We start from the raw sequence: 19,627 nt of genomic DNA on the forward strand, positions 1-19,627 counted from the left end.
CTGGAAAAATATACATGAATTGATTCAGAGTGAAATGAGAAGAACCAAGAAAACATGGTACACAGTATCAACAATACTGTGTGATCATCAACTGTGATAGACTTAATTCTTCTCAGCAATATAATGATCCAAGAAAATGCCAAAAGGGGCAGATAGGTGGCACAGTAGATAAAGCTCCAGCCCTGGATTCAGGAGGACCTGAGTTCAAATCCAGCCTCAGACACTTGACACTTACTAGTTGTGTGACCCTGGGCAAGTCACTTAACCCTCATTGCCCTGCGGGTGGGCGGGGGGGGGGGAAGACTTATGGTGGAAAATGCTCTCCACATTTAGAAAAAGAAATATGGAGTCTGAATGAAGATTGAATAATACGATTTTCACTTTTGTTTTGTTTTTTTGTTATTGTTCTTTCTTTTGTTTTTCCCCTTTTGTTCTGATTCTTTTCTTACAACACGACTAATGTGGAAATATGTTTAACATGATTGTAATGTTTAACCTATATCAGATTGCTTGCTGGCATCTAGAGGGGGAGAGAAGAGAGGGTGGGAGAAAAATTTGGAATTCAAAAAAAAATCTTTACATATATTAGGAGAAAAAATTAAAATAAAATAAAAATAGGGAGATAGATTAATGAAACAGAACAGCCAAGAATCAGAAACAATGGAATGTAATAAGTCAGTGTTCAGTAAAGAAAACATAAATTACCTAGGAAAGAACTCATTATTTGATTAAAAAAAAAAAACTGCTTGGAAAACTAAAAGCTAGTCTGGCAGAAATTAGTCATATACCATCACCTTACAAATTATTCTATAATAAATTCAAACTAGCTATTTTACCTGTGTTAAGGGCTAAAATTCTAGCTAAACTGTCTAAAATATCTAATGAGTGGTCGCCAATCAATTACAAGCTTTAGCAAGAGTTAGACTTTTAAGCATTTATTAAGGAGAATAAGAATTTGGTAAAGAGAGAGAGAAAGGCCTAGATTCCTATCTATTAAAGGGAGAGCACATTTCTAGCTCCCTTCTCCGCCAGCGTCCTCAGGAAAGAGCCCCAGAGTCAGCGCCAGTCTCTTCCTTCCTCCTCCCACTAGTCCGCGTCATTTCCTCCCGCCAAAGAAAAGACTCCTGGTCTTGCCCTCAAAGACCTTCACTTCATGGGCAGAACTCTTCTACAGTAAGTATCCAGCAGGTGGCGTTATTCCAATCGTTACACCTGAAAATTATAGATAATCTCATAAAAAACGAGAAGAGACGAAAATCTAATGACTTTCACAGCTATAAGTAGGGAATATATTATTAACCAAACAAAGGATAAAGACAATCACAAAATGTCAATTAGATAATTCTCATGTCATAAAATAGAAGAACTTCTGTGCAAACAAAATGTATGCATCTAGCATAAGAAGGGAAGTAATTGAATGAGGAAAAATCTTTCTATCGAATTTTTCACATAAGGATTTGATATCATGTGTGTATGTGTGTACACTCACATACACTTTCAAAGAATTGTCAAAGATGACAAAAGATCTGTTAATGATGAAAAGGAGTTGTGGGAAGGTTGAAACATTTGTGCATTCTTGGTACTGTTGTGAATCAGTACAACTATTTTGGAATGCTACTTGATATTATGCAAATAAAGTTACTAAAATGCCTATACCCTTTGATTTAGAGATTTGATTGCTAGGCATATACCCAAAGAAGGTAACTGATAAGAAGAAAGGCCCCATGTGCATAAAGACATTTATAGATTTATTTTAATAACCAAAAATGAAATAGATTTCCATTCATTGGGCAATAATTAAACATATTGCAGACATGATCATGTGATATATTGCTGTTTTATAAGAAATGACAACTACATTGAGAGTAGGGAAACATGAAAAGATTTAATTAAAGTGATGGGGAATGAAGTGAGCATAACGAAAAAAACAATATTCATGGTGACGATAATAATACTATAATAATATGAATGGAAAAAATGTCTTACTCTGGGGATTTTCAAAATTGTCCAATCTGCAAAAAACAAACAAATAAACAAACAAAACCCCACTGAGTCAGAGCTCTAAGTCAATGGTACTTTAGTAAAGGGTCCATACTCCCCTCCAAAGAAGTAGACTTCAGATCTTCATGTGAGATGCCCCCTTTCTCCAGGGAGTTAGTTTTATAGTGCTTGATACCTGGACAATGCAGGTGAAGTGGACAAAAATTCAGAATATCATTGGTTGATAGACCTTGCCCATGACCCTCTAGGAGGGTCTATGCAAGATGTAAAATCCCACTGGTTGACAAATAGGCTAGTAAATGTATCTTAACAAACCGATCTTGACCTTTCAGGAGGTTCTACCAAACTGATGAGCACATATGTAAGCTGGGATAATAAAAACAAATATATCAAAACATCCACATGAGCCAATGGGCTTTTATAAAGGCAGACCACAGGCCAGCAACCAGGTTCACTCATTGTCCAAGTGCTAATAGTCATCTACCCATGTTGGTCAAGAGAAGGATGATAAAGGATGGAGGGAAAACAAAAATAGCTGGGGGTCTTTCCATGTAATTGAGTTATCTCTGCCATGCTGGACTTGGTCACCATAACAAGGAAAAACAAGAGTGGAGGCCCTCTAGTTATCTTCCTATGATTAAACAATTGAATTTACATTCTACAGATATCATCTCTGAAGCCTACTTATCAGAACTTATAATCACCACCCCTATGGAATCATATCAAAATGATTAATACTGATTGTAACTAAATAGGGTTCCAATTAGTCACCCATCACACTACAAAAACAACTGAAAATGAATGTTGCAAAATTATAAAGAATGCAGTTAGCCCCAAAGAAAAGTTACGAGAAGACACCTCCTACTATGGCTTTACAGAGGTAAAATGTCCCGAGGTATAAAACATTGAATTTATTTTCACGTTTTAATGAATTGATTGGTTTTGTTAATTTTCTCTTTTCCTGCTTCTCTTTTTTTCCCTAAAAAGTATTCTTTGTTATATGAATAGCTCTTCTGGAAAGAACAAGAGAGATACAGGAAAATTTTGGCAGTTGTTAAACTAAGATTTCAATAAAATATTTTTTTTCTTTTCTTTTTTTTTTTTTGCAGGGCAATTGGGGTTAAGTGACTTGCCCAAGGTCACACAGCTAGTAAGTGTCAAGTTTCTGAGGCTAGATTTGAACTCAGGTACTCCTGAATCCAGGACCAGTGCTTTATCCACTGCGCCACCTAGCTGCCCCTCAATAAAATATTTTAAAATATAATTAAAAAAAAAAGAAAATTGGCTGGTTTTTTTTCCGAGAAATTCTAATCATTACATAATTATTATCTTCCCATTTCTTATATGTAGAAATTGGGGCCAAAAGAAATGAAAATATTTTTCCATGTAATAGAGGGAGTTAGTGAATAGATCAAGGTCTAAAACTCAGGCCCTCCTGGTTTCTAAGTCAGAGCACAGAACTTCAGAGTCCTACCTCATTTAATAAATAAAATAGGAAACAAATCTGGCCCATGTCTAAAGAAACTTTCAGACCATGTCCTTTTCCAGAGTTCATTGTTTCCTAAACTAAGCAATTTTTTTCTTCTTCATCTTGTTGTCTCCTTTCTTTGGTCTCATTCAAACTACTCATGACTAGGAGCCAGCAGCCTCTCGTGATATGCTAGACAACAGTCTGAGCAACTAGGAAAAGGCCGGGTCCTTTCCATTTGAACCCAATGGAAGAAGGTCGGATGAAAATTAAGTACATTTCAGTGCAGAATGCTTTTTATAGTCCAGTTATTTTTCATAGTTTTTCCCTTGGTCCTTCCAGTTCCAGCAACACTAGTTTACAGAATAGGTATAATCCTGTTTTGTGTTAATTAAATAAATGTTCCACAGGGTTCTCTGTCCTGGGCCCCCTTCTTTTCTCCTTCTATATTTTTTTTCTTGGTGATCTCATCAGCTTCCATAGATACAATTATTATCTCTATGCTGGTGATTCTTAAATCCACTTTACCTATTCCTAACCTCTCTGATAATCTGCAATTTCCCATCTTCAACTACCTGTTAAACATCTCAAATTGGGTATTCTGTATACTTCTTAAACTTATCATGTTCTTTTTTTGTGTGTGTGAGACAATTGTGGTTAAGTGACTTGCCCAGGGGCACACAGCTAGTAAGTGTCAAGTGTCTGAGGACAGATTTGAACTCAGGTCCTCCTGAATCCAGGTCCAGTGTTTTATCCACTGTGCCACCTAGCTGCCCCAAATTTATCATGTTCTAATCTAATTCTCTCCTCTCTCCCACTTATCCATTCCTCCTTCCAAATGAACTTATTACTGTCAAGGGAACCATCTAATCTTCCATTATACCAATATAGGTATTATCTAAACTCCTCACTATTTATCATTCCCCCATATCTAATTTGGCCTATTGATTTAACCTTTGCAATATCTCTCAAATATGTTTCCTTCATTCTACTGCCATTGCCAGCACCTCATCTCCTCGTGCCTAGACTTTTGTGATAGTCTGCCTATTATACTGCCTGTTACCAATCACTCAGGACTCCAATCTATCTATTCAACTACCAAAGTGATTTTCCTAGGTCAGGTCTGGCTATGTCATCTCCCTCCCCTACTTAATTCAAGTCACACTTCCAAGATCAAATATAAAATCCTTAATTCGACTTTCCAAGCCTTCCATAACTTATTCCCTCATATTCCCATTCTTTTGTCTTTCTTCCTTTCTTCCTTTCTTTCTTCCTTTCTTCCTTTCTTCCTTTCTTCCTTTCTTTCTTTCTTTCTTTCTTTCTTTCTTTCTTTCTTTCTTTCTTTCTTTCTTTCTTTCTTTCTTTCTTTCTTTCTTTCTTTCTTTCTTTCTTTCTTTCTTTCTTTCTTTCTTTCTTTCTTTCTTTCTTTCTTTCTTTCTCTTTTCTTTTTTTTTTTTGGTGAGGTAATTGCGGTTAAGTTACTTGCCCAGGGTCACACAGCTAGTAAGTGTCAAGTGTCTGAGGCCAGATTTGAACTCAGGTCCTCCTGAATCCAGGGCCGGTGCTCCATCCACTGAGCCACCTAGCTGCCCCTCCCAATCTTTTTCTATCCTATAACTGCCTCCCCACGTTCTGATCTAGTAATTCTTTCCCTCTTGTTATTCTTTGAATAACATTTCATCTCTTGGCTCTGAGTATTTTCACTGGCTATTCCAAATGCTTATGATGATCTCCCTCCTTCTATCTACCTCCTGACTTACCTGGCTTCTTTCCAAAGTTCTAACTAAAGTCACACCTTCTCCAGGAAATCTTTTCTAAGCTTGTTTAATTTTAGTGCCTTTCCATTTTCGATGGATTCTAATGTGATGAAATAATGAAATTTCGCAGATACTCAAAGACCCACCTGGAGATTAATCTAGACTGATTGAATCAAGTGAGAGTGATTAACTGCTGATTAGCCTACTTCAAGTTAACTGGATTGTAATCACACCTTGAGAACACCTTCAGAACCAATGGATTTGGATGATGCCAACCAATCAGCTTGAAGCAGTGTGTAAGGGCTGCATCTATTCCAGAACTATAAAAAACTTCCATAGTCAGCTTGCTGGACAGTTCCTGATTAAAGTAGGCTCCTGGAAGAGAACTTGAGGAAGAACCCAACCAGGCTGGAACTCTATGCGAGATAGGCTTTTTCTTAACTTTCTGAACTCCTTGTGAACACCTGTATGCTTTAATAAATGTTTAATGCCCAAAGACTGGTTCTGAAGCTTCTAATTTAAGGTGACCACAATTTAGATTTTAAACATCACACTAATTTATCCTGTTTATATTTCCTTTGCACATAGTTGTTTGCATGTTGTCTCTCCAATTAGAATGTGAGTTCATCAAGGATGGCAACTGTCTCTTGTCTTTCTTTGCATCTCCAGAGTATATCCTAGTGCCTGGCACATATTAGGCATAGTAAATATGTGCTGACTAACTGAAATCTTTGTGAACGGAAGCACATTTTGAGACCGAAAGAATCATACAAGGACTCATTCTGTGAAGCTGATAATCATTAGAACTCTGTTGTTATGTGCGTGAATCTAGGTCCCTGCTTGTTGGGTTTACTTTATTTTGTCTAATATAAATGTAAAATAGATTGGACTGCCTGTTGCCAATCAATCAAGACTCCAATCTTTCTATTCAAATACTAAAGTGATTTTCCTAGAATAGGTCTGGCTGTGTCATCCCCCTTCCCTATTCAGTAAACCAAGTCACCCTCATCACTTCCAGGATCAAATATAAAGTCCTCAGTTTGTCTTTCCAAGCCCTCCATAACCTATTCTCTCATATTTCCAATATTTGTATTGTATATCTTCTTTTTTTTTTTTTGCAGGGCGATTGGGGTTAAGTGACTTGCCCAGGGTCATACAGCTAGTAAGTGTTAAGTGTCTGAGGCCAGATTTGAACTCAGGTACTCCTGACTCCAGGGCCAGTGCTCTATCCACTGAACTAACTAGATGCTCAGTGCATTGGATATCTTATCCAATGCAAAGCAGGATATACCTGATTTTGTCTAATATAATTGTAATCTCAATTACTTTTAATTGTATTTGTGAAACACTATAGAATTGTTTTGGCTTTAAATATGCACTTTAAAAGCACATGCATTTTTAGGTAGAAATTTATTAAGTTCTTAGGGAATCAAAGATTGTCTGATAGGCAATGTAGCTTTGTGGATTTAGGTAGTTCTGACTTTAATGGTTGCTAGCTATGTGACTGTGGGCTAATTATTTAACCTTTCAGGGCCCCAGGCAATTCTCTATAACTTTAAGTTACAGATAGCTGCTATTTATATCATAGAAAAATTTTCTATATCCAGGATTTTTTCACACAAATAAAATCACAATCTCTGGGGAATGGGGAGGGGTGAAAGAAAGCAGGAAAGGGAAAGATTTACATGTGTGCATATATATTTTGAAATATGAACACACACCTATACATATATGTACATATATAACAAATATATCATTAGTTAAAAATGTGTGATATGTACATGAATACATATAAACATCAAAATTAACTTGTTAATATAAATATAATTTGTTGCTATGATTGATGTTATCTTCACTACCTAAAAAGACAATCTATCCCAAAAAACAATATAAAAAAATCAATGGGACCAAGGGTTCGATTTTCAGTTATCCCCGGTACAGACAAATATTGAGGAATATGTACCTAAATTTTTTTCTGGCCATATTGGTAGAGCACTCGCCCAAGGGCAAACTTTAACAGAGAAGGGGTAAACATTATATGGATACTGATCACCTCCCCTAATACCAGCCTTGCATGTCCCTTAGGTGTAGCAAGAGCACCATTTGCTTTTCTGATATCCTGTCCAAAAGCATTAGCAATGCAGTGTGACAGATAAGAGCTGAAAGAAATTTGCATCCTCTTTCCTGGTGTGACATTGTCATGTTTCCTTGATTTCACTTCTGCTTAATCTCTCAAATATTCAATATTGTTCAGTAGATGCTACAATGATTGATGTAATATTAGCTACATCACTGGCCAACAGTTATGTGAGTCATTGCTTTCTTCTGTGCAGAAATTACTTTAATTAGTCTCTATTCCTCTAAATGCTAAAGATTAAAGCTTGGTCTTTCTAGGTACCTCATTATTCCTTGTTGGGTCACAGAAAAGTTAACAAGTATATGCAAATGGTTTTATGAAAGACATCACCATGTAAAGTCATAAAATAATGTAAGGTACGTCCCCTTTTGGATATGGACATTTTATTTCCCAAATGGGGTCAAAAACGACATTCATATGAGAAAAGTAACTTGAGTCTATTCTCAGGACCAGAGAGTAAATTGGCCCTCAGAAAAAGCCATCTTTTTGAAGGCCATCTGTTTGAAGCTAGCTCAAAGACATAAGTACTGATTTGCCCCCTTGCTGGTTCTTTTCTTGTTGGGCCCTGACCCAGGATTTCTTTCTGCACCAGGCCACAGGAATACACTCCAGTGAGTGTACTACTCTCTCAACTTCCCTGGACTTCTCTAAACTCATAACATGTAGGCGTTGGAGAGTTGGAGGGAGAATCATTATCTGCTTCCTACCCAGGTGAGACTGCCTTGAGATGTTCTCCAAGAACTTGACTGCCCTCTATTACCTCTTCCAACTCCTTTCTACCAGAACCTTGTCTAGCATAAGCAAAGGAACCTGTTCTCCTGATTTATTTTATTATGCTTCCATGTGATCCTGCCTCCTGTAAGGTGAACTTTCACCTGAACCTCAGGGAGGACCTGGAATGACTTTTTGCCTCCCTCAATGAACTTTTGAATGACTCACTGCTCAATGACTAGAATACTCTCACCTCCTTATACTCACCCCATTCCAATGAATTTGCACTCCTGGCTGCTAATGTGAAAACCCCATTATCCATCCTCAACTTACCTCTTCCTCAGAAATATTCCCCTCAACTTTATTCACCCTCCCACCATGTCTGACTCCAGATCCACAAATCTTTTCTGCTCTGCTATTGGGAATGTCTCTTCTACAGTGAAAAAATCTTCCATCTTGAATCACTTTCTGACTTCTTTAGTCTTTTGGCCCTCACTGAGACAGGACACCTTCATGAATTCCCTCACTGCTTCTCTCTACAGCCTTTCCAATACTGGCTACAAATTCTCTCATAGCCTCTGATTCACAGGTTGTGTTGGAGAAGTTATAATACTCCTTGGTCTCCATTGTCACTTGAAGACTCCCCATTGATCAACTTCAGTAAGCAATTTCTCCTCCTTTGAGGTCCACACTAACCAGATTAATCACCCAATCCAGGTCCTAGTGGTTATTATCAGTGCCTGGCACACCATTTTTCTCTTCTCCCTCCCTTCTATGCTCCATACTAGGGGACTTCAGAATATATATTGATACACTTTCAAATACTCTAATGTTCCAGTTCTCCAGTCTATTCCTTTCTAATGATCTATTCCTTCACTCTACCTCAACTATAAGAGATCATACTCTTTACTTTGCCATCACCCACACATGTACTGCCTGCTATTTTCATATCAATCATTTCCAAAATTCCTTTGTGTAATAATAATCTTTTATCATTCTAACTTTTCTGATGGTTTAGAATTCCTAACTCTGTTCTTTTTTCCTTTTCATAACCTCTTTACCATCCATACCTGAGTTCAATTGGCTATAACTCCTGTACTAGCTACACTTCTTTGACAACTTGGTGAACTAATTCATCTTTATATTACCCTCCACCCTCAATCCCCTTGTTTATTTGGCCTATTTCCAAACACACCTTTCCACCCTCAATCCTAGATTACACTCTCTTTCCTTCCAATTTACATGTTGATGAATGTATTTGATGGGAAAACTGTGTTGGCTAGGCCCACTACAAATTGATATTATCTAATCCCCTCCCTTGTTCTTCACTTCTGCAAGCAAACCATTTTATTATTCCTTAAAGGATTCACTCTCCTCTGAAGCAACTGTATCAAAAATGCCTATTTTTCAAAGTTACAATGACACCCCTCCCCACCCCCTCAGCTGTGGATTTCACCTCATACTTCAAATGAAAAAATTGAGAATATTAGATAAGAGCTCCCACTTTTCCTTTCTACTTATCTCACATTACCCATACATCTCCTTACACTGAAGAGGAGACTTTCCTGAACTCCAATGACTTCTGCTTACCTCCAAGATAAAATATAAAGTCCTTTGTTTGCCAAATAATGGTTCTTATAACTTGGCTCCCTCCTACCTTCTAAGCCTAAAATTTACTCTTTTCCATGTATTCTACAATCTATCTACATTGGCCTACTTAACCATCTTCAAGCATATAATTTCATCTTTCATCTCAGTGCCTTTGTGCTGTTTAGCCTCCAAGCCTAGAGTATTGTCCCTCTTTTCCTCCGCCTTTTAGTTTTCCTATATTCCTTTAAAATTGACCTCAAAACTCACCTTCTGTAGGAATCATGTCCCGGGTGACCCCCATTACCAGTGCTTTCTCTTTGAGATTACCTTTGTCTACTGTCTTCCCCATTAGAATGTACATTCCTTGAAGGTGGTTGTTGGGGTTTATTTTATTTTTTTAACCTATCTTTGTATTTCCAGCCTTTAGCAATGTTCATGGCAAATAGTAAACACTTAATAAAAGTTACTCACTGATGGACAGAAGCAGTGGTGACTGCATTGACTTGTGTTCTATCAACTTATTTATATATGACTTTTGACTTCCAGAATTTTGAAGGCTATGTCCAAGAAAATGTAAATCAAAGAGCTGTTTATGGACTGGCATGAGTATTTAAGTTCTCACCTGGATCATAATAGGAAGAAGTGGATTTTTAAATTTCTTAACATAAGGTAGGATTGAATTGAGTCAGGAAAGTATTCAGGGAAATGCAATCCATCTCCATAGAAAGAACTGATGGTGTCTGAATACAGACCGAAGCAAAATTTTTTAAAGTTCCTTTTTCTAAAGCTTTTTTTGTCCATTTTATTTCTCAACCTGACTAATGTGGAAATATTTTGCATGACTAAACATTTATAACTTATATTGAATTGCTAGCATTCTTAAGAGGGGGTGAAGAGGGAGGAAGAGATTTTGAAACACAAAGTTTTAAAAATTGACATTAAAATTGTTTTAACATGTAATTTGGGAAAACAAAATTCTACATAAATGGGGGGGGAAAGGAAAGTATTCAGGGAATAGGTGTAATCTGAAAAAGTGAGAATGTCATTAACAGAAAGAGACAATGAGAAGGATCAAGAGAATGAAAAGATAGCAACTACCTGATGACAATGAAGAATACTCCCTGCTACATGAAAAATATAGGTGACTGCATTTAAGACCATTTAGCAACATGGATCACCTAAGAGAAGGAAACTTTTTTTTCAATTTTTTAACATTTTAATTTAAAGTTTTGAGTTCTGAATTCCATCCCTCATTCCCCTCCCCCTCTCCTTGAGGTGTTAAGCAATTAAATATAGGTTATACATGTGCAATCATGGAAAACATTTTCATATTAGTCATTTTGTATAAGAAGACTTGACTAAAAGAAAAAGAATTGAAGAAAGTGAAAAATCATTTGCTTCAGTTTGTATTCAAACAATATCAGTTCTTTTTCTGGAGGTGGATAGTATGCTTCAAAATACGTCCTTTGGAATTGTCTTGGATCATTGTATTACTGAGAATAGCTAAATCATTCACAGTTTTTCATTGAACAATATTGATGTTACTGTGTAGAACATTCTTCTGGTTCTGTTCACTTTCTTATGCATCAGTTCATTTAAGTCTTTCTAGGTTTTTCTGAAATCATCCTGCATTTCATTTCTTATAGTATAATAATATGCTATTGCAATCACATACCACAGTTTGTTTAGCCATTCTCCCATTGATGGGCATCCCTTTGATTTCTAATTCTTACCCACCACAAAAAGCTGCTATAAATATATGAATAAGTCATTTTCCACTTTTTGGGTGACTTTGGGAGACAGATCTAGCATTTTGGACCAAAAATTTGTATATGCATAGTATTATAGCTCTTTGGGCACAGTTCAAAATTGCTCAACAAAATGGTTAGATTGCTTCACAACTCCACTAACAGTGCATTAATGTTCCAGTTTTCCCACAACCCCTCCAAAATACAACATGGAAAAGCATTCTTGACTATTTTTCTCTCTACTGGACTCTATGGTTTAAGAGAAAAAAATTCTTTGTGGCTTAAAGAACTAATCTGAAGAGCTTTGTAAGTTCTCTACTTTAAGGGAACTCCTTGGCACTGAAATAGCTAAACACTGCATTAGCATCCAGCGAAGGGTCTAGATTTGAAAAATGTTCAGAACCCAGGCTTAAGGCTGCTATTTCATCAATAGCATGTAATGCTGATACTTTACTAAAAATATTAATAATAATAAGTGCTATCAGCTAGCGGGATAGAAGTAGCTGAGCTCTCTTCATTAAGCTCTTTTGGTAGATGTGAAGTAATTTAGATCAGCTGGAATTTTCCTTCCACAATTTAGAGGAATGAGGAAACATGTCTATTATGGCAACAATTCTAGGAGGCCAAAAAATAGTGTTCAGAGAACTCTTTCCTAAAATGATAGTGAACGATTATCTCAGATAAGTCTGAGATATACCAAGAACACACTGAGAAAGATTTTTATTGGAGTGGAACAAAAAGCATTTCATTGGGTCACTATGCCTGATCAAGCGTATCTTATCTGAGTCTTTTAGTGATGGACTATGGGGTGAGGAATTAACACTTTGTAAAGCTGCCCAGGAACTAGAAAACCTTTGAGACGGGATGGCTATATGGAGGGCCAGGGTACCAGATAAACTATTTATTGAATTATAAAAAATTAGCTAGAGCCTTATAAAAGAACGATCTCCTACTAAGCTTTTTCCCTCAAGAGGTATAAAGCGGATAACATAAACCTGAATCATGTAACAATTAGGCTAGCTAACTCAGTTTGACAAACCATCTTGCTAATGAAGTCAATGGCCTTGGGTTTATCCCTTCATAGACTACTTTTCTTTTTCTATGATTATGTGCTGTTCAGTAGTCCTAGAAATTTGTTTTGCAAATGCCTGGTCTTGATCATGAGGGATCCAGTCAAAAGAATGGTTAGGTCAGGAATTCCAACAGCAATAATGGCCATTCACATCTCCATAGACCCTTGGGTTTAATAAAGCACTTTCCTCACAGTAACACCAACAGGGTTTAAATTATCACTATTGGGGGAAAGTCATAGCTCATATTGTAATTGAAACTCTGGTTCACTAATGGTTTTCTCTTCTACAAATGAACTTTCTTTATGATCTTAACTAGGTGCCAAATACCCTCATGCAATGATCCCAACAAATCTCAATCTCAATAAGGCAGAAGATCATAGGATCATGGATATAAAACAGAAAGTCACCTCAGAGTTCATTTAGTCTAGCACCTGGCTCAAGTCAGCTCAAGAACCAGCTTCTACATAAAGCCTTTCTTGATCCCCTCAATAGTTCATGTTCTCCCTTTCAAAACTCCTCTGTATTAATTTTGGATATATTTTATATGATTTATACATGTCTTTTCCACTAGAATTATGTTCTTTGAGGGTAAGGACTCTTTTCACGTATGTATATATCCCCAGTGTTTAGCACAGTGAACAGAACATGGGAGATGCTGAATGAAATCTTGTTTTGTTTATTAATTAAGTGATCATTATTAGCTTATGGATGCCATCGTCTTATGCTTCCTATCCCCAATTCAACAAGTTCAAATAGATAAGAGGAAGTCAATTTCATAAAACATAAGAATCATGATACTAGATCAATTCATTTTTATTCTCATTGTGTAAAAAGACCAAAACTTTTCCCTTAATGACTTACTAGATGCCTCTACCTCTGGGTCCCAGGTGAGGTGATGTTCTGTCTTTGACAGAGGCAACAAGGGAGGTGTCACATTTGAAGAGCACAGGCATTCTATTTGACCTCAATGGTTAGGGTTATGTCCCTAAACAGCTTATTTTCCCTTAATACTTTATAGATTTCCCTCATGAATTTTTAAAGAAAATAGCCACTTAACTTCTTTGGGAAACAAAGTTCAGATAAATATTTGTATTCTAGGGTCATGACTTTTGTGGATCTCTTGGTAGAGTTTAATAATAACTGACATTTATAGAATGTTTTAAATTTCACAAAGCACTTTCCACATATGATCTCATTTGAGCACTGCAATTCTTTAAGGTAGGTGCCATAGATAGTAATAGCCCTATTTTACAAACTACGTAACTGGAGCTTAGAGGGGATTAGAGTTGCCAAGGTCAAACAAGAAATAAATGTCTGATTCAGAGTTCAAGTCCAGCAGACTTTCCACTACACCACGCTGAAATTAGACTGAAGATTCTCTATGTTATGGAATGATATAGTATAGATTTAGAGTAGGAATGGACCTTAAAGGCTTTTTTCTTAATTGAAAAACAGTATGCTTTGATCTGCACTAAGGCTTCATCAGCTCTTTCTCTGGAAGTAGAGAGCATTTTTCATCACGAGTCTTTGGGATTGTCTTGGATCATTGTATTACTGAGAATAGTTAAATCATTCACCATTGATCATAATACAATATTGCTGTTATTCTGTATGATGTATTAGTTCTGTTCACTTTACTTTTAAAATTTTTTTTCTTTTAATTTCTTTTATATTTTTTTGGTACTTAATCCTCTTTTGATAGAGGCAGGCCATTATACATATGGTATGATCATTATATTTGTTTTCTTTTTTCTATTTAGAATTTTATTTTTCTCCCCATTACATGTAGAAACAATTTGTAACTTCCATTTTAAAAACTTTATGTTCCAAATTCTCTCCCTCCCTTCCTCCCCATACCCACACTCTTAAGGACCTAAGCAATTCAGTATAAGTTACACATGTGCAGTCATGCAAAATATTTTCATGTTAGTCAAGTTGTGAAAGAAAACAGACCTGAAAAATTTAAGAAAAAGGAACTGAAAAAATTTATGCTTCTATCTGCATTCAGACATCATCAGTTGCTTCCCTGGAGATGGATCACATTTTCCATAAGTCCTTCAGATTTGTCTTGGATTATCATATTGCTGATCATCTTACAATATTGTTGCTACTGTGTGTACAGTACATTTCACTTTGCATATGATAATTATTTCTCTTTTATTTAATAAAAGTATTTTATTATTTTTTAGTTACATGTAAGGATAGTTTCCAACATATTTTTTTCATAGGATTTTTAGTTTCAAATTTATCTCCCAGCCTCCCTTCCCTCCTTTCTCCCCTGGATGGAAAGCAATCTGAAATGTTATATATGTACAATCACATTAAATATATTTCTGCATTAGTCATATTGTGAAAGAATAATAAGAGCACATGGGAAAAACCTTAAAAACAAATGGAAAGCGAAATGAGTTTCAGCCGCCTCTACCTCCTGGTGAAGCCAGCTCTGCTGTGCGCAGTCCTGGCGGCTCCAGGCCTTTCCAGCAGTATGTGCGCTTCCCGCAATGACTGGAGATGCGCCAGGTCCATGCACGATTTTTCAGCTAAGGACATTGATGGGCGCATAGTGTCCCTGGATAAGTACAGGGGCTATGTCTGCATCGTCACCAATGTAGCCTCCCAATGAGGTAAGACAGACGTAAACTACACTCAGCTTGTCGACCTGCACGCCAGATACGCTGAGCACGGTTTACGGATCTTAGCCTTCCCCTGCAACCAGTTTGGGAGGCAGGAGCCAGGGAGTAATGCGGAAATCCGAGAATTCGCTGCCGGCTACAATGTCAAGTTCGATATGTACAGCAAGATATGTGTCAATGGTGATGATGCCCACCCCCTATGGAAATGGATGAAAATCCAGCCCAGAGGGAAGGGAATTTTGGGCAACGCAATAAAGTGGAACTTCACCAAGTTCCTCGTTGACAAAGACGGCTGTGTGGTGAAGCGGTACGGTCCCATGGAAGAGCCCCTGGTGATTGAGAAGGACCTGCCTTGCTACCTCTAGTTCCCCTTCCCTTCCTGCTCCTGTCTCCCCAACCCTCAGAGTCCTCCACCCGGCACCAATGACGGTCTACCTTCAAACCAGTTTTCCTGGTGGGGTAGACCCGACAACCTGGCGTGCACCTCCGCCGGAGGAAGGCCCTGGGGGGCACACGGCGACAGCTGGCAGCCTCGAGCCCCTGGCTCATTCATTGGAATAAAAAGTTAAAAAGAAAAAAAAAACAAATGGAAAAGAAAGTCAGCCCAAAAGTAGAAACAGTATGTTCAATCTTCATTCATAATCTACAGTTCTTTTTTCTCGATGTTGCGAACATTTTCTATCATGAGTTCTTTGAAATATTTTGGATCAATGAGAAGAGCCAAGTCTATCACAGTTGTTCATCTCACAATGTTGCCGTTACTTTGTATGTTCACTTTACTTTTCACCCATTCATGTGAATCTTTGCAGGCTTTTCTGAAATTAAATTGCTCATCATTTGTTATACTACAATAGTATTTTATTATAATGCTATACAGCAACTTATTCAGCTATTCCCAAATTGACTGGTATCCTCTCAATTTCTAATTTTCACAACTGCAGTGGATAAAGCACTGGCCCTGGATTCAGGAGGACCTGAGTTCAAATCCAGCCTCAGACACTTGACACTTACTAGCTGTGTGACCCTGGGCAAGTCACTTAACCCCAATTGCCTCACCAAAAAAAATAATAATTTTCACAACCGCAAAAAACAGCTGATATAAATATTTTTGTACAAATAGGTAATTTTCCCTTTTTGAAATAATTTCTTTATGATACAGACCAAATAGTGGTATTACTGGTTTAAAGGGTAGGCACAGTTTTATAGTCCTTTGTGAACAGTTCCAAATTGTTCTCCAGAATGGTTGTATCAATTTACAACTCCAGGAAAAGTGTGTTACTGTTACATTTTTCTCATATTCCAACATTTATAATTTTCCTTTTCTGTCTTGTTATCCAATCTGATAGGATGGTGGGGTGGTACTTCAAAGCTGTTTTAGTTTGTATTTCTCTAATCAATAGTGATTTAGAAATAAGACACTAGTAAATGACTATTGTAATATATGATTTGATAAACCCAAAGTCTCCAGGTTTTGGGATATAAACTCACTCTTTGACAAAAATTGCTAAGAAAATTGGAAAATACCATGTCAGAAACTAGGCATAGATCAACATATTACATCATATAAAAAGATAAAGCCAAATGGATACATGATTTAGGAATAAAGGGTGATAACTTAAGCAAATTAGGAGAACAAGGAACAGTTTACCTGTTAGATCCATAGAGAAGTGAAGACGTTATGACCAAACAAGAGATATAGAACATTATAAAATGCAAAATGGATAATTTTAATTACATTAAATTAAAAAGTTTTTGCAGAAACAAAACCAATGCAACCAAGATTAGAAGGAAATCAGAAGGCTGGGAAACAATTTTTACAGTCAGTGTTTCTGATAAAGACCTCATTTCTCAGATATATAGGGAAATGTGTCAAATTTGTAAAAATGCAAGTCATTATCCAATTGATAAATGGTCAAATATATGAAGAGACAGTTTTCAAATGAAGAAATGAAAGTTATCTATAGTCATGCAAAAATAGTTTAAATTACTATTCTTTAGAGAAATACAAATCCAAACCACTTACACCTATTCGATTGACTAATATAACAAAAGGAAAATGATAAATTTTGGAGAAGATGTGGGAAAATTGGAACACTAATGCATTGTTGGTGGAGTTGTGAGCTGATCCAACCTTTCTGGATAGTAATTTGCAACTATGCCTAAAAGACAATCGAACGATGCATAGCCTTTGATCCAGAAATACCACTAAGTCTGCATCCCAAAGAGATCATAACATGGAAAAGGACCTTCATATACAAAACTATTTATAACAGCTCTTTTTGGGTTGGCAATGAATTGGAAATTGAGGTGACTCCCATCAATTGGAGAATGCCTGAACAAGATGTAGTATGTGAGTGTGCTAAAATACCAATGATAAGTAGGCAGATTTCAGGAAAACTTGAAAGACTTATATGAATGGAGCACATTGTAGAAAGTAACAGGAACACTGGGCAATGATTAACTATGATAAAATTAGCTCATCAGCAATGCAATTGTGTTCATATAGAGCCTATATTTGTATTGGCATGTTGAATCCCAAGTATTTTATATTGTCTTCTTATAATAAATGAAATTTTTCCTATCTCTTGCTTCTGGACTTTGTTGGTAATATATAAAAATGCTAATGCTTTATGTGAGTTTATTTTATATCCTGCAACCTTGCTAAAATCATGAATTATCTCAAGTAGTTTTTTTTTATTTGATTCTTTAAAAATCTCTAAATTTACCATTATATGTTCAGCAAAGAGTCATAGTTTCATTTCCTTCTTGCCTCTTTGAATTCCTTTGAATTCCTTTTCTTTTATTTTCTTATTGTTATAACTAGCATTTATAGTGCATTATTGAATAATAGTGATGATAATGGTCATCCTTGTTCTCCCCTGATATTATTAGAAAGGCTTCTAGCATTCATCATTACAGATACTGCTTGTTTTTTAATAATAAATTTATTTTTTTAGAATTTTCCTAGAGTTACATATAAAAACAAATTTTTACATTGACTTTTTAAAACTTTGTGTTCCAAATTCTCTTCTTCCCTCCCTCCCCAACCTTCCCTAAGAAATCAAGTAATTCAATATGTTATACATGTGTAGTCATGCAAAACATTTCCACATTTGTCAGATAGTCAAAGAAAACTGACAAAATAACTTAACAAAGAGTTATATTTCTATCTGTGTTGAGATACCATACGTTATTTCTCTGTAGATAGATTGCATTTTTCATAAGTCTTTCTGATAGCATCCTGCTCATCATTTATTTCAGTTCTATTGCTAACGGTATTACCCTCCATCCTATTCACTCCCCTTGATATTTACTGTATTTTCTATCTTATTTTACCCTATCCTTCTTCAAAAGTGTTTTGCCTTTTACTGTCCCCTCCCCCAATCTGCCCTCCCTTTCTTCACTTCCCACCCTTATCCCCTTCCCCACTCACTTTCCCAAAGGGCAAGATATATTACTGTATCCACTTAAATGTGTATGTTATTCCCTCTTTAAGCTAATTCTGATGAGAGTAAGGCTCACTCATTCCTCTGCTCCTTCCCCATCTTTCCCTCCACTTCACAAGCTTTTTCTTGTTTCTTTTATGTAAGCTACTTTACCCCAATCTACCTCTCCCTTTCCCTTTCTTCTAGTGAATTTCTCTCACCCACTTTATTTTATTTTAAAAATGTCACCATGGTGCAGCTAGGTGACACAGTGGACAAAGCACCATCCCTGAACCCAGGAGGCCCCAAGCACCAAATCTGGCCCCAGACATAAGCCACCCCACCCTGACTGCCCCCCACACAAAAATGGATAAACACAAAAATAAATGCTTTACAGATATCATCCCTCCATATTCAATTCACACCTGTGTAATCTATCTAAGTATATTTCTTTCAGCTGCCCTAATACTAAGAAAGTTCTTATGAGATTGAAGTATCATATTTACAATTAGGAATGTAAACCGTTTAACCTTTTAACATCCCTCATGATTTAATTTTCCTATTTACACTTTTATGTTTCTCTGGGTTCTTGTATTTGAAAGTCAAATTTTCTATTCCATTGAGGTCTTTTCATTATGAATGCCTAAAAGTCCTCTTTTTGATTGAAGTCCCATTTTTGTCCCTGAAAGATTATACTCAGTTTTGCCAGGTAGGTGATTTTTGGTTGTAATCCAAGTTCCTTTGCCCTCTGGAATATCATATTCCATGCCCTCTGATTCTTTAATGCAGAAGCTACTAGAAATTGTTATCCCGACTGTGGCTCCACAGTACTTGAATTGTTTCTTTCTAGCTACTTGCAACATTTTCTACTTTACATGGGAACTCTGGAATTTGGCTATAATATTCCTGGAAGTTTTCCTTTTGGCATCTCTTTCTGGAGGTGAAAGGTGGATTCTTTCCATTTCTATTTTACCTTCTGCTTCTAGAATATCAGGGCGATTTCTCCTGTCAATTTCTTGGAAGATGATATCTAAGCTCTTTTTTTTTGATCATGGTTTTCAGGTAGTCCAATAATTTTCAAATT

General features: G+C 36.5%; 1 protein-coding gene across 1 annotated transcript; it reads left to right on the forward strand.

The window, feature by feature from the left end:
• The first annotated feature begins 14,889 nt into the window (after window positions 1-14,889).
• LOC122745566 (phospholipid hydroperoxide glutathione peroxidase-like) lies at window positions 14,890-15,701 on the forward strand. The gene has a single exon (XM_043990924.1). The coding sequence runs from the start codon at window positions 14,890-14,892 to the stop codon at window positions 15,481-15,483; it is 594 nt and encodes a 197-aa protein (XP_043846859.1). The 3' UTR covers window positions 15,484-15,701.
• Window positions 15,702-19,627: the final 3,926 nt, after the last annotated feature.

This window comes from Dromiciops gliroides, chromosome 3 (assembly GCF_019393635.1).
Source record: "Dromiciops gliroides isolate mDroGli1 chromosome 3, mDroGli1.pri, whole genome shotgun sequence".
In the NCBI taxonomy this organism is placed as follows: domain Eukaryota; kingdom Metazoa; phylum Chordata; class Mammalia; order Microbiotheria; family Microbiotheriidae; genus Dromiciops; species Dromiciops gliroides.